Below are 15,457 nucleotides of genomic sequence, written 5' to 3'. Positions count from 1 at the left end.
AATATATTACCTTCTGTGTAGGAAACACTCCATCAAAAATACCACTGAACGTTTGATAAAGAACTTTTATTTGCGCACAGCGCAATTCATCAGTAATACAATACGCCTGATTCTTTTTTCTTCTTTTTTGCTTTCAGGAAAGGATTAAAAACATTGTAACTCATTCTGTAGAGATCATGTTAATCCTATATTTTTCTTTATTTGCAATGTGTTTTTTGGACGCACCCCCGAGAATTTAATAAGGCGAAATGGCTGAGTCACTGCATTCACTTTTCTCGCCAGTCTGTCTGTTGGCGTGTAAGATGTCCGTCCGCTTTGATAGATGATCACAGACCATGCCATCTTGCTAGTCCCTTGTAATTCATGTAGCAAAAAGACGGGGTTATAGCTTCAGAATCCAAGCCATCCTTGGAAAGGGGAATCCTTATTCTTGTTAAAGTTGATTTTATTTTATTTTTTAGTTTATTTTGTTAAGTTGATTTTATTTTAAATCAGACATGAGGACCTAATTGCCTAAGAAGAAATTTATGCAGCTAAATTCTAATGTTAATGTCATTTTCTTTATCTTAGTGTATCTTCATACCACAGCTATGGTGCTTACCTGTGTTTAGCTCTTGATTTAATGCTCTGAGTAAATATGCCAGGAATACAGTGATTATATAATTCTATGGCCTATATGTTCACATGCTTTCCTGTTGCCTCTTAGTTTTATTATGGAAAATAGGAAACTGGCCTTTTCTCGTTTAGATCAATGAACATTAATCGATGGCATGTGGATAGGTTTCAGACTGTGAAGAGTGCATGGAGAATGCTGCTGAATTTAGTAAGAAGATCTCACTATGCTGAGCATTAATGAACTCATTGTAGCCTGGGAATACTGAGATACTTCAACAGGGGGGAATTGGAACAGATCTGTCCAAGACTGACAGTTTGTGGTTTTTTTGTTTGTTTTTGTTTGTTTGTTTCTGGTAAATGGAAAGAGAGAATGTGGTTATGCACTCTAGGAAGTTCCCTGGAGGAATTTAAAAGTGCAGTGAGAATCTTGGGCCAAATACTCAGTCTGGTTAGAAACCAAAAGACCTTTTGGGTAGGGAGGTGCTTTAGTCAGCACTTCTTACAGAAGACAGGTGCGCTCATAGCACCTATGGGCCTGCTGCACTAAAAGTAAAGTGTCAGGAGAGGAGATAGAAAGAGCCCAGATGAGAAAAGACTGGTGACAAAGGAAGAGATAATGTGAGGGAAAAGGCACCATGCTCACTACCGAAAGCATTTCTAGTTGTCTTTCTTGGGAGTTCAGTAGTTTAAGTTGTGGGGAGTGGCCACTGGACGTGCGGGTGGGGGTGGGGTACCAGAAAGGGGTGGGGGGGAGACAGGAATGGGAGGTAGTAGGCAAAATTAAGGAGATCTATTTAGATAAATTTAATTTGAACTGTCTCTGAGACACCAGATAGGACTTAATTTGTAGATATGGTCCATTATGGTTCCTTTAATAATTTTTTTCTTTTACTTTTTTTTAATAAAGAAAGAAATACATGTGTCTGAAAAAAATGCAGGTAATAATTGAAGTATGTAGAGTAAAAAATGAAATTTCCTCTATACTGCCACCAGAGGTATCCACTGTTACCAGTTTGGTGTGTAACCGTCTGAAATATAACCACATAATGTATATTCTTTGTCACTCTGTAGAGATCTACCGATCTACCCCTCTGTATACCACCAGCCTCTATCTACCACTCACCTTGGCGATATTCTTATTCAGAGCACTCATTAGTGTTTGGCATACTAGTTGTATATTTTTAACATTTTGCCTTATCTCTCTTCTTCCATTTGCTGATTGTTTCCCATTTTATGTGTTATATACTCAACCCTTTGTGACATGTTTCAGCAGGATCAAGATAGAGCCCACCAAGTGCCAGCCTTTTGTAGTTGTGTATTTCTAGTTCTGTAACAATTCAAATTTATGTGCCTCATACTAGTCATATAATGAATTGAATCAGAGTCAAGGTTATATTATTTTTACATTTCATCTCACTTTTCTTATTCAAACACATTTCATCCTGAAAGAGATTCCATATTCTCTTTTTTATCTCTTATAGAGCATTTGAGGTAGTGTAGACACATCATAGATGGGGCTAGGAAAGGGGCAAAATAGTACAATTATACTCTTAACCTCTGCGGATTGATTCAGATCCAGATAACATTTTTGAGTCCCCGTAATATTCTGGGCATTGTATTTGGTGCATTCACACCCATTGCTTCCTCCAACCCTCCAACAGTCATCGAGTCTGTATGCCCATTTTCATAGGGAAAACTGAGGCATAGCATAAATGTAGAACTCCCGCTGTTCTGATGCTGCCTACGTGAAAATGGATGTGGACTCCCCTTCGCGTTATTCACCAGGGTATCTTTGTTGTTTCTCTGGGATTCAGGAGAGTGTTTGGCCTTCATTCCAGTTTCCTACAAAGAAAAAAAAAAAACCATGAACTTTCTTTCTCCTCCCATTCTAGGACTGGGAAAAATGTGAGAATGGTATAGCTGATTCTCTGGAGAAGCTACGAACTTTCAAAAAGAAGCTGTCTCCACCCCTGCCAGATCACCACGAAGAGCTCCATGCAGAGCAGATGCGTTGCAAGGTGAATTACTGGACTGACGTTTTAGCCATCACTTACCTGTCTGCTTCTGCTGTAATGTTGCCGCTGAAAGCCTAATTCTGTCAAACTGCTGTAGCTGTCTGCATGTAGATGCACGTTCCTAGGATATTGCGTCGGGGCAGGCAACTCTGGTGAAACTTGGTTGTTGATTTATTGCAGCTGATGAAATTATAGGCTAGTTCATGGATTATCTTGAGAAAGCAAACGACAATGGAAAACACAGCATTAAAAGATATTTAAAAGCTGGATCAAGGGCAATAAACACAGTCTTTTTAAAGCATCTACACTGGGGAGTTGTTGCAGCAGAATAGTCTAGTTTACGGAAAGAAGAGCGAGGCTTGGCAGCCTGGGAATTGGCCGTTGGAGGAACACCCTGTCCTCCAGACTCTTCCATAAGGAAAATGGGATCTCTAAGTAGCTGATTTCAGTCAGAGCATGGAGAGACACGGTCATTCAGTTACTCTCAGGGCCCTGACTACCTAAAGAGTAAGGTCAACCTGTCAAGTCACAGTTGGAAACAAATCAGGAGCTGATACAGACCCCTCCCTGCATCATGAGCTCATGGAGACCAAAATGACCTGGTGGCTGTAGGATTTGTTCTGTCCATGCCCATCTAGTCAGCTGAAGTCTTTGGATGGCAGTTCTCTGCCGAACGATGTGCAGATCCAGTAAAAACTGTCTTTGCAAATGCTCTTTCTCCCCCAAATAATGCATGTCTTTGCATTCCCCAGTCAGTTGCAAATTACTGCTCTAGAGTAATGCTGTTTAAAACTTCACACGTACTTAAATGATTTGGATTTTAAGCAGAAGTTCTCTGCTTCACTCTAAGAAGTCATAAGCATTAAAGAAAGGTTGATTTTTTAAAAAGTCTTAAAATCATGATGTCAGAATTTTCCACCAGTATTAAAATTTAAGGATATTCTTTGAAACTTGAAAGAGGCAGGTTTAGGAAAAATAAGAGATAATATACATTAATTACATCATGGATGGCAAATAAGGAAAATATTATCTTGAGATGTAAATTCAGAAATACGCCAAGATTAAAGCGTTTGTCAGTTTATAAGAAGTGATTAAAGAAAATTTTGATAAACAAACGAGCATCAATTGGGCTCCTCCGATGTGCCAGTGATTATGCCAATATTATCTCAGTTGGCATAAACACAAGCTTACAAGTACAATCTGTTATTTCTGTTTTATAGATGTGAAACCTGAGCCTTCTAGAAGTTTAATAATGTCTCAAAGTGAGTCAGTATCAGGGCTGCCTGAATCCAGAGGCTGTATTTTTACTACATGGACTCATCTAACGGAGTCCGTGGGTCTGAAACAGTTGGTTTTTGGTGGTGGTGGTGGTGTTTCTTTTATAATCCTTACACCGTGGGTTATATCTGATGTTTGGGTTAGGGCCTAGAAATTGGAATTAAAAGGGGAAAAATCTTTACATTGGTTTAACAGTTTAATGTCTGCAAATATAAGCAGAAATACTGTATATTTAATCCACCTGGATGGTTTGGTCTTTCAGCCAAATACTGTCACCATGGGACCTCGTCTCCTAAAATACAACAGTTACAAACATACCCTGCTATTAAGTTCAGAGATTAAAAGGATGCATTTTGGTCCAGCTCTCTGCTACTCTTCCCCAAAGCACCCTTTGCAGCAAAACAAAGCAATTACCTGGAAAATTCAGACTAAAATCTTGTTTGTCTAAATTGCCTGAGAAGTTAGCCTCAAACAGGACTGTTAATTGCCTTTGCTTTTGGAAACTTGTCTCCTGTGTGAAGAGACAAAAAGATAGGGGAAAAGCCACGTGAAATACTCGATTTATACACAAAATTGGCTGGAATCTAAAAGCATCAACAGCTGGCAAAAAGCAGGTTATACAAATTGCAAAGCTGGTCATCGGTTCAAAGCATGCAAAAACCAACGTCAGCTCATCCAAATAGTATTTTATGGATTTGTTCTTAAATCATTCCCCAAAAGGACAGAGTACATAATTTTCTTCAGTAACTTGAAGAAATCTGTGTTCCTAGAGGAAATGTATTTCCGTTATTTTCAATTGAGTAATAATAGCAATGGATCTTTTCAGCAACTGTGTTAAGTCTCTATCACAGACTGTAGCAACTTCATAGTGTTTGAAGGTGAAAGTTAACCTAGGAGTTTGTTTGTTTGAAAATATTTTGTTAACATGATCAGTAACTCAGGACAAAAATAAAGGCTAGATCAGCCGTTTATGAAATCAGTTTAAAAGTAAAGAAGATCATGCAGTGATGAAACTTCAGCTTAGAAAAGATGTGCCAAAACGATCAATTAAATGGCAAATAGATCATAGGAAGATTCTGTAAGCAACGGGGGGTTTTGTCAGTAGAACTTGGCCAAGTATCAGATTACATCAGAGCAAATAAAGTAGATACCAAGTGAGATGTTCAAATAGAATGGGATGGAAAGATCATTGTACCAAGAGGGGATTCCTAATACACCTCAGAAATTGATGATAGATATCCATGGGTATTCACGTTTTTGGGGGGGGGGTTGTTGCTTTTTTCTTTAATCTAGGAGTTGGAAAATGCAGCTGGGAACTGGACAGATGACTTGGCTCAGTTGGCTCTGCTGAAGGACACCCTCTGTGCCTACATCAGCGCCGATGATATCTCCATCCTGAACGAACGCATGGAGCTTCTGCAGAGACAGTGGGAAGAACTGTGCCACCAGGTAGGATGAAGTCTAGACTCCGCGTTAGCTCGGTAAGGTGGAAAACTGGAAGATGGCTTGGAGCGTCAAATGGCTTGACCCACGTTTGGACCCATCCCATAACTCAGAGTAGACACAGAGGAAGAACTCTGGTTTTTGTGAGCATATTTCAGATTAAGTCAATTAAATCTTAATATTATATTTGAAATGCATCCAAACTGGATTCTCTCGCTGTCCCTTCCACTGGCCAGCAAAACAGTGTAAGAGGAAAACCAGTTTTTTGGTTCACGGATGGGGTCTTGCTAGGTGGATACTGGTGGTCTTTTTCTACTTTAACATGTGAAAAAGCTTTGTTTTATTTGCAACTTCGGCTAAAACTGTGGGGGTGGTTTTGTGTTTGGAATTGCCGTGGCTTATTGATTTACCAGAGTTGTTTCCTCGTAATTCATGTGTTTGGCATTTTTAGTCATACCTGATTCGTACCTTCTTAATAGCTTAAAAGAGATCCCAGATTGGATTTTGATTTTGAAATGAGAGGGAAAGATTGGCGGAAAGGCAATGAGAAGGCATCCAAAGTAAAGAGGAATGACATAGATCAAAGGCCCACAAGTGAAGAACAGACTCTGACCGAGGGCCTTGAGACCAGACCCTCTGGGAAGCTGGGAGTGTGTCTATAGTGTCCCTTCCTTCACCTGACTGCTCTGCTTGGCACATAATAGGCTGTGATGCATGGTTGATAATTTGTTAAATGGGTCAGTCACATGAATTATTGTGAATTTCACAAGCTATGGCAGATGCTCCTACAATCAAGTTTACAACAGAGTGGAGAGGAGAATGAGTCCAGAAGAACTTGTACAGTGAAGAAGAAAACTGGTATAAACAAGTTAAAACAATGTATAATGATGTAAGCAAACTAAGGGCAGTTTGGGTTGCAGGGAATAAAGGAAACGCTCGTTGCAGCAGATAAATCTCAAGCTGAGTGCAGGGAGATGGGGAGCAGAGGGGACAGATTGGTGTGGAGGGAGCAAGCAGATGGGTTGCACGAGGTCACAGCTTGAATAAAGGTACAGGTGTGGAGTAGACAGAGGACCTGGCTGGGGAGAGGCAAGTGTTGGATGGATGAGGAAGGGGCTTTTGAGAAAGGTCTCGGTACCTACCCAGTTTCAGGCCAACTGTGCTATGCTAGAGACCTCTTCTCTGCCATCCTCCCCACTTTTTCTGACTTTAGAGGTGCTTATCTTCATGCTTCAGGAAACATTAAGCAAAGTTTAAGAGGCTCAGAGCCTCCTAATTCATTTGACATCAACAAGAAATTTGTTGTTAGGTAAATTTCTCTGTATGTTTAGATTAAAACTGAGATACTTTTCAGACCATGAGCCAAAGAGAAACCCTGGAGCACACTTTGTAAATGTGTGAATAATTTCCTATGAATATATACTTTTAAAAGGCAGGAATGTAAGAGATGATGTTGAGTTCAAAATTAATTTAGCCATTTTTTATGGAGCTTCATAGTCTTAGTGAACACAATGAGAAACTTACATGGAGCGTAATAATACTAATCACAATAGTATATACCTCTTTGAATTATTCAAGCCCAAATCAATACATTAATATCCAGTAAATTATCATATAATTTTCTAATGTAAGGACTTTATCATGGCATATCATGTAAGTGAAAGATAATTTGGTGGGTACAAATAATGGAAAATGGTCACAGCAATGTTCAATTACTTTTACGAGCCTTATTCATTTGTTTTTCTTAAGATTGAGAAAACTCCAGCACTACTTGCTGACTCAACACTTTTCAGCATATCTGTGAAGTTAATTTTACTGTATCTGTTTCTCTGGCTAATTGATGTCTACAGAGCCTTCAGAGAGATAACACTTGAGATATTGGCTTCCATTCCTTTTCCAAACCTGCCATGAACTGCCCTACCCCAAGATCTTGCTCAGATCATTCTTCCTGCCTAGACTGACCATTCCTTCTCTTCTAATTTTAACCTTTTTTCAAACTCCATAACCCCTGTGATGCCATTGTTTGAGATCCTCAGGCGTCAGTATTTTTCTGTTCCTCTGAACTCCCATTTCTGTTTTGTCCAAACCATCATGTGACAGTGAGTTGTTCCTCTCTTCTTCCTCCCTCTCTTTCTTTCTTTCTTTCTTTCTTTCTTCTTCTTCTTCTTCTTCTTCTTCTTCTTCTTCTTCTTCTTGTTCTTCTTCTTCTTCTTCTAAATGTTTGTGGCTTTATTTCAAGACTATGAGGCCCTTGGGTCACCTGAGTGGCTCAGTCAATTAAACGTCTGACTTCAGCTCAGGTCATGATCTCACAGTTCATGAGTTCAAGCCCCATGTTGGGATCTGTGCTGACAGCTCAGAGCCTGGAGCCTGCTTCAGGTTCTGTGTCTCCCTCTCTCTCTGTTCTTCCCCCGCTCATTCTCTCTCTCTCAAAAATAAATAAACATTAAAAATTTTTTTTAAAAAGACTATATGAGACCCTTAAGAATTAAGACCATTTCTTTTTATCTCCAGTGCCTAGAACAGCTCAGTGTTCATAGGTACTATTAATTAAGACAAGACTTTAGGATATTTGTTTTATGTCATAATTCTTATGTTCTTCTAAATGTAAAATAATGGCAAGGTCTCCGAATATTTTGAAAGTTAAGAAGATTATGATTGTGCAATATTTTTTGATTTAGGAAAACTGGTACTGGGTAAAAATGCTATGAGACACAAAGGGCATAAACTTCTAGTTATGAGATGAATGAGTTCTGGGGCTCTAACGTACAGCATGGTAACTATAGTTAACAAGACTGTATTATATACGTGAAAGTTGCTAAGAGAATATATTTTTTAATTTATTAATTAATCAATTTAAAATTTTATTTATTTTTTAAAGTTTATTTTGAGAGGGAGCACATGCGCACACTTGAGTGGGGAGGGGCACACAGAGAGGGAGAGAGAAGCCCAAACCAGCCAGTGTTATCAACGGGGAGCCGGAAGAGGGATTTGAGATCATGAGATCATGACCTGAGCTGAAACCAAGGGTCAGGAGCTTAACCGACTGAGCCACCCAGGCGCCCCAAATTTTTATTTATTTTTCAAATTCCAATATCCGTAGCATACAATGTTATATTAGCTTCAGGTATGCATATAGTGGTTCAACACATTACTCAGTGCTTGTCAACATAAGTGTACCTTTAATCCCCTTCACCTATTTCACCCGTCCCCTACCTGCCTCCCCTCTAGCAGCCACCAGTGTGTTCTCTATATTTAAGAGTCTTTTGTTTGTTTGTCTCTTTTTTAATTTGTTCATTTGTTTTGTTTCTTAAATTCCACGAGTGAAATCATATGGCGTCTGTCTTTCTCTGACTTATTTCACGTAGTAGTACAGCCTCTAGATCTATCCATGTTGTTGCAAACGTCAAGATTTCATTCTTTTTTATGGCTGAGTAATACCTTAAATGCTCTGACAGCATACACAAAAATAGGAATCATGTGAGATGATGGATGTGTTAAGTAATCTTGAGGTAATCGTTTCGCCGTGTCAATATATATCACAGTACCACATTGAACACCTTAAACTTACACACTGTTGTAATTCAATTCTGTCTCAATCAAGCTGAAAAAAGAGAAAAGGGGACAAAAATTTATATGTTTACAACTGCTCACCAGACTTAGATATGTCTAGGCAATAGTCTGTTTGGAAATACAGTTTGAAGGCTGCTGTTATCATATAATGTGCCTTGAAGAGATTAATACCTTGCACCTGTGAGTGGACCAAGTCAAAAAAGAGGAAGCAGATTGACTACATCGTGTTTCTAGAAACTTTCTAAATTGAATGTCTTCAGGCATGAAGGTAAAGCATACTGATCTGACGTTACTTCAATCTAAAAAGAATTAGTTAAACCAGTGAGATTTTAGGCATGGGTAGTCACACAGAGGTGCCAGGATATAACTGTAAGTAGGAATATAAATTAGTTACTAGTCCTTGAGTGAGTTTCCGGAGTACTTCTGTCAAGTATGAAACCACAAAAGGAAATGAGCTTGGGGCTGTGTCTCATTTTAAAAGTTAAAAACTTCAGTTAAACATGGCATTATCCCACCGTTAAAGAGAAAGTCGTGTGTCCGTATTCCAATGGAAGCAGTTGATGAGAAGGCAGGAGTGATTGGGGCTGCCGGTGAGAGTGAGGAAGACACACTGTAAGTAAATGTTTCAGGGGAGGGTCGATAGGACAAAAGTAAACTGTTTATAAACAGACTCCCCAAATGGTCTGTTGTGCCCGTGTATAGCCTTAGCTTATCTTTGTCCTGATTCCTGTTTTGGTTCGTAGATCTGTGTGTAATTCTAGTTGAGACATAAATATATCACCATTGTCATTGCTTGGTGTTTTTCAAATTGTCATGGTAAAAATATTCGAAGTAGAAAAGGATGTATTTCCTGTTCAGCTGCCTCAGGCTCTGGAGGTTTTAGCTGGTTCTTGCCAGCTGTTGGCAATGCAGTGCGTGTGTATACCCTTGAGAAAACACAAATATGTGCTAAGCTGATCACGAATTCGAGGGTTTCGGCTGAACCCAAAGACAGAGAGGGTAATGTTCACTTATCATATAGCCTGAATATCAGTTTTACAAACCAAAAGGACAATGCCGTCTCCATTTTGAATGTCTTTTGAAAAGCTTTTGGTGGCACTTTGCAACCACTGCCTGTGGTCTGTTTCTTTCCTCTGTTGCTTTAGCATAAGCAAATGAAAGCAGTGCTTTCATGGTGTGTAAGAAACCCGAGAGCTTCTTAGTGGACTTACTGAATACATGGGGGTCAAGGAGAAAAAAAATACTAAAAATTCAAATGATACCCTGTAGTATTAGCAGCAGCAGTCGTATATTAAAGGCTGGCTTTCGTTAGATCATTAGTTATGTACCAGTGGCCTTCTTAAATCGTTTTCTTGTTCGTATTCTATTATGAGCCTGCTGTATTCCAGGACACGTATCAATGCTTGGCACGTAGTAGACACTTGTTTACTGCAAACAGTAAACATTTGCTTAATGAAATTTGGAACAGACGAAAATTCATTTATAATGAAGGAAGTGAGGCTTAGAGATGACAAGTGACCTTGCCCTGATCATATCCTTAGTAAGGGATAGAGACTGGGTTTTTGAATCTCAGCTGCCTCTGGATATTTGATCGTAATGTTATATTGCAGCCTGTATCAAAGACTCCAGCTTTGCTGGCTCTATCTCATACGGACTATAAGCAACTGCCTCAACTTTGTCTAACCTTCTCTTTTCTTATCTTTGGAATGGGGGTAATAAAACCTACCTCTCAAAATCGTCTGTGATGTGGTGATCTTCCTTGCAGATGTTGAGAAAAGCCCTGGAATTCATCCTTGCTCGTGACCAAGATTTGGGGGAAAAGAAAAGGAGGAGCTACACGTAGCAAGACCTATTAATCTTAAGTCTGAAGGGCAGGGGTTTTTGCCCTTTTCTTAGAAAACAGTTGCTTTTGGAGGTCCCAATTACAAAAATATAGTTTCAGTTTGGACATCACTTAAAACAGAATTTTAATGACCAGCCACACTCTTGACTCTGATGCTCTGTGAATGAGAAGGAAAAGTTCTTCACCAGAAAATTCCAAATCTTAGCATTCCAGCAGAAGATCGGAATACACTCTGCTGTCAGAGTTTGAGAGGGAAGGGATGCTGGAAGGATCATGCGCTTAGCTGAATTTTAGCTCCAAAAATTTTTAACCTGCCTTTTCTTAGCCTTTTCCATTCCTGCCAGTGAATTTACCCTAAGTAAATTCATTTCTCTTTGGCTGTTCTGTATTTTTCTGCCTCAAAGAAAACAATGATAAACTGACTTGTACTATTGGGGAAACACTCAAGGGATTCATCAGTGTCACCCTACCCAGAGAAACTTTTGTTTTAAAAGCTCATAATTAATTCAAAAGACTGAATTTGTGAAGACTGACATTTCAGAAACTATGTGAGATTATGGGGCCCACTGTCTAAGCAGTTCACTCTGACTAGGCCCAGCCCTAGCATAGGGAACCTGGTCTCAAAGCCTAATTGTTTTCTTAGGTGTAGAATCATAGACATTTTGGGTTTTGTGGGACCTTGACTCATTAACACAGCCAACTACAGGCAGAATTGCTAACTACAAGTATATAGCACCTTAGAAACTATTTTGATTTTGATTTTTTAAAAGGAAATTGGTTTGAAGTGTATCACAAAGTGAAATGGGTTGATGGATAAGGAATATATGTATTAAAGCAAAATGGAACAAAATGTTAACAATTTGGGAGTTAACAATAGGGAACATGTTATGAGTGCTTGCCATTACAACTCTTTCCACTTTTCTGTATGCCTCATGTTTTTCATAATAAAATGTTAGTGAAAAAAAAGAAAATTGAGAGGTAGGTGCTTAATGTAATGGGATGACTGATAGAATGTCGAGCGTTATCAGCATGAGCGCGTAGAACATCCATAAAGAAGGATCATCGCATTGCCACTCAAATGACGTGATATTTTGGTAACAGGTAGTTTAGCCAACTAAAAATATTCCTTACGATCTTAACCAGCCCTGCAAAAACAAGACTATTATGATGTCAGAAAATTTTTAAATTCTGGAAGGGATCACTCTAGACCCACAGATAAGGAATGGGCCCCTTGTGTTTCTAATGCAGAAAGGGCTGTTACAACAGCCCCATTCAAAAATGGACAAAGGATTTGACTAAATAGTTCCCTAAAGAAGATACACAAATGGCCAAGAAATGTGAAGAGACGCTCAACATCATTAGCCATCAGAGAAACGCAGATCCACATCGCAGTGAGATACCACTTCACGTCCACTAGGATGACCAAAATCAAAAAGGCAGATAATAACAGGTGTCGGTGAGGATGTAGAGAAATGAGCCCCCTGTTGCTGGTGGGAACGTACGCTGGCACAGCCACTTAGGCAGGCAATCTGTAGCGCCACCGTGTAACCTGGCAATTCCACCCCTAGGTATATACCCCTAAGGCCACTAAACGTGTGTCCCCACACACACTTGGACACAAGTGTACAACAGCAGTATTACAGTAGCCAAGAAGCAGAAACAACCCAAACATCCATCAGCAGTTGAGTTGGTAAATAAAACGTTGTCTGTCCACACGATGGAATATCTTCAATAGCTAAAAGGAGTGAAGCACTGACCCATGGTACAACATAGATGAACTTTAAAAACATGCTAAGCAAAATTGTATGGTACGTGAATTAAATCTCAATGACGCCGTAATGCAAAAGAAATAGAGAAGGAAAAGACACAAAGGTTAATAAATAAGACAGAAAGTAGGAGGGAAGTAAGAGAACTTGTCCAAAGTAAAAGGATTGGCATAGAGCTGAGCCACAAGGGATCCGTCCTCCACTTCTGACCTCTTGCCACTGTGTCATCTGTTCCAATCTCTCCAGATACCTGAGATTCAGTTCTTGCTTCCTTTTTTCTTTCCTCCCTTCTTTTCTTCCATTTCCCTTTTCTTCCTTGTTCTTTCCTTTCCTTTTCCCTTCTTTTATCCTTCTTTCCGTTTTTCTTCTCTCCTTTCCTTCCTTCATCTCCTATCCTTTCCTCTCTTTCTTCTTTCTACTTTCTCTTTCAATGAAAGTACATTAATGATGGTGTAGAATCTCTACAGGGAACCAATCACAGTGTGGGGCTGGGTTGTTCAGAACCTTTAATGAGTGAATGTGCATGCGTCTAACTCTTCAGGAGACAAGTACAGGGTTGGATCCCCACCCTCCCCCCTCCCCTGGCATTTAGCAGCGGGTCCTTGTTGTGAAAAGTGAAAACTTGCTGGGGATTCCCTCCTGGCACCGTGTCCCAGGGAACAGTGACCTAAAGAGATGCACAGCTAGTGCTTATTCCAGTCCACCCAACTGACTTTATTGGCTTTTTCCTCAGGGTACAAGTTCTGCTCTCATTATCCCTTTACATTTTCTCCCATTGAAATTTTTCAGCTCTCCTTAAGGCGGCAGCAAGTGAGTGAGAGATTGAATGAATGGGCTGTCTTCAGTGAAAAGAACAAGGAGCTTTGCGAATGGCTGACCCAGATGGAAAGCAAAGTTTCTCAAAATGGAGACATTCTCATTGAAGAAATGATAGAGAAACTCAAGAAGGTACAGGATGCATGGCTACATATGTTTTCACTCTTCGTGACGCTTAGGCATACTTTTAGTAGGTATAAAAAGATGGTCTTACTCATTATGAAATTACTTTCCTGTAAAAGGAACACTATATTTTAAACGTTTGATCTTTTTAATATGAAATAAACTTGCATGGAAAGACCTCTTTTACATACAAAATATATGGATGTGATGAAGTTAATTATCTGCTGGTAGACAAATGTTCAGTATTTTTTGGCTTTAGCTACCTGTTCAGAAGGAATCATTTATGTATATTGCTTTTGTGGTTTTGTTTTTGTTTTTAAAGAGGTAAAAAATCACTTGAGAGAAACCAAAAGAAAAAATTCTTAGGATTAGTTAGACTGGCATTTTCTCTATAAAACATAATTCAGAGACAGTTACAAGAATGAAGACTTCCTGAGAATTTTGCTTCATATTATTTTCAAGTTGTGTATAACTCGCATTATTTTATACATTCATGTGACATGGATGTTTTTCATGTCAGTGTAGGCTGATCGAATTTACTAGCATTGAAAAATGTTTTTGATGAGATCGGTGGTGCTTTTACATTATTTTTGGACAATGAACCATTTTTACTTTTGTTTAGTTTATGTTCCTTGTTAGCACATATCACTGCCAGGTTTACGGTGTACTTTCCCTACGTACTTGTTTCTTATCCCTGTACAATGAAAGCCCCACTGGATTATAAGCTTTGCCGGAAGTGTCTTTGTCTATTTTGTTCATTGCTGCATCTCCTGACCCTGAGCAATGCCTGCCTTCTCATAAGTCCTCAGTCACTATTGAATAAGTGAATTATAGCCTCGTTTGTCCTAAAATAAATGTAAATAGTAGGAAAAGATATCTTTCTGCATGCATACACATAAAAAGAAAAAAAAACTCTAATGTGTCAGCATGCGATATTAATAACCTTATAGGCCTCCACTTAAGATATAAAATTCTGGGGGCTCCTGGGTGGCTCAGTCGGTCAAGTGTCCGACTTCAGCTCAGGTCATGATCTCACGGTTCGTGGGTTCGAGCCTCGTGTCAGGCTCTGTGCTGACAGCTCAGAGCCTGGAGCCTGCTTCGGATTCTGTGTCTTCCTCTCTCTCTGCCCCTCCCTCGCTCTCTCTGTCTCTCTCTTTCTCTCTCTCTCAAAAATAAATAAACATTAAAAATTAAAAAAAATATATATATATATATAATTCTAGCAATAAACATTTGTATATTTGATATTGTAAACCTTTAAAATGTAGACTAAGATAATACAGATTTCATTTTCTGCCCATAACTTTGCCCTTTGATAGTTTCTGGATACCAGACAATGCTCTACTAGGCATGATTAATGTCCTATAGGTATTATGGTGAAGTTTGCCATAGAAGAAATTTTGGTTAAGTGTGTATCTATACTCTCATCGATTTTCTTCATGAAATTTAAGGTGGCGTATTTTGGGGGTGTGGAAAAAAACTATCTCTTGAACAAAATACAACCACAATTTAAAATTTAGAAAAATGTTAGTTTTTCACATAATTTTGTTATACTATCTGGCACAATTCAGAAATGATCTTTAAAATATTAACTATACTATTCTTATATAAAATGACTTAAGGGATATAAAAAGAAGTCTTTATGAGCTTTCCTGTTGTGGTGTCAGTCATCTAGTGTTTTGGTCATAGAATCCCACTGTATTGAAGTAACATAAAATGGAGGACAGGTGCGTTGGGGTTGCTGGGCCTAAAGAGAGCGCTCAACACTGAGATAGAATAAAATTGCACTGGCTTCTCCCATTTCTTTGGAGTCTTCTTGCTTCAGTAACTGACTTGAGGGGATAACCTTATTGCCACACTAACTTTAGATCAAGAGAAAGTTAAAATATCCGTGGCCCTATAATACCTATCTTTGTGTATTATTTTGCTGAGATAATATTTGCTGCATGACAGGAGTTTAGCCCAAAATTGAAAACGGTGATTCT

At 39.0% G+C, this 15,457-nt stretch overlaps 1 protein-coding gene across 15 annotated transcripts in view; it reads left to right on the top strand.

Annotated features, from left to right (window-relative positions):
* The window catches only part of SYNE1 (spectrin repeat containing nuclear envelope protein 1), a 477,690-nt gene that overhangs the window by 400,768 nt on the left and 61,465 nt on the right, over positions 1–15,457 (top strand). For 14 of the 15 annotated variants that reach the window (XM_049653080.1, XM_049653082.1, XM_049653085.1 and 11 more), the window contains 3 exons: positions 2,508–2,633; positions 5,202–5,357; positions 13,323–13,481. In XM_049653080.1, the coding sequence (XP_049509037.1) occupies positions 2,508–2,633; positions 5,202–5,357; positions 13,323–13,481 (441 nt within the window). The other variant, XM_049653092.1, reaches the window with a different exon arrangement.

The sequence above is a fragment of the Panthera uncia genome (assembly GCF_023721935.1).
Source record: "Panthera uncia isolate 11264 chromosome B2 unlocalized genomic scaffold, Puncia_PCG_1.0 HiC_scaffold_24, whole genome shotgun sequence".
Taxonomy (NCBI): domain Eukaryota; kingdom Metazoa; phylum Chordata; class Mammalia; order Carnivora; family Felidae; genus Panthera; species Panthera uncia.
This window is presented reverse-complemented; position numbering and strand designations above follow the sequence as displayed.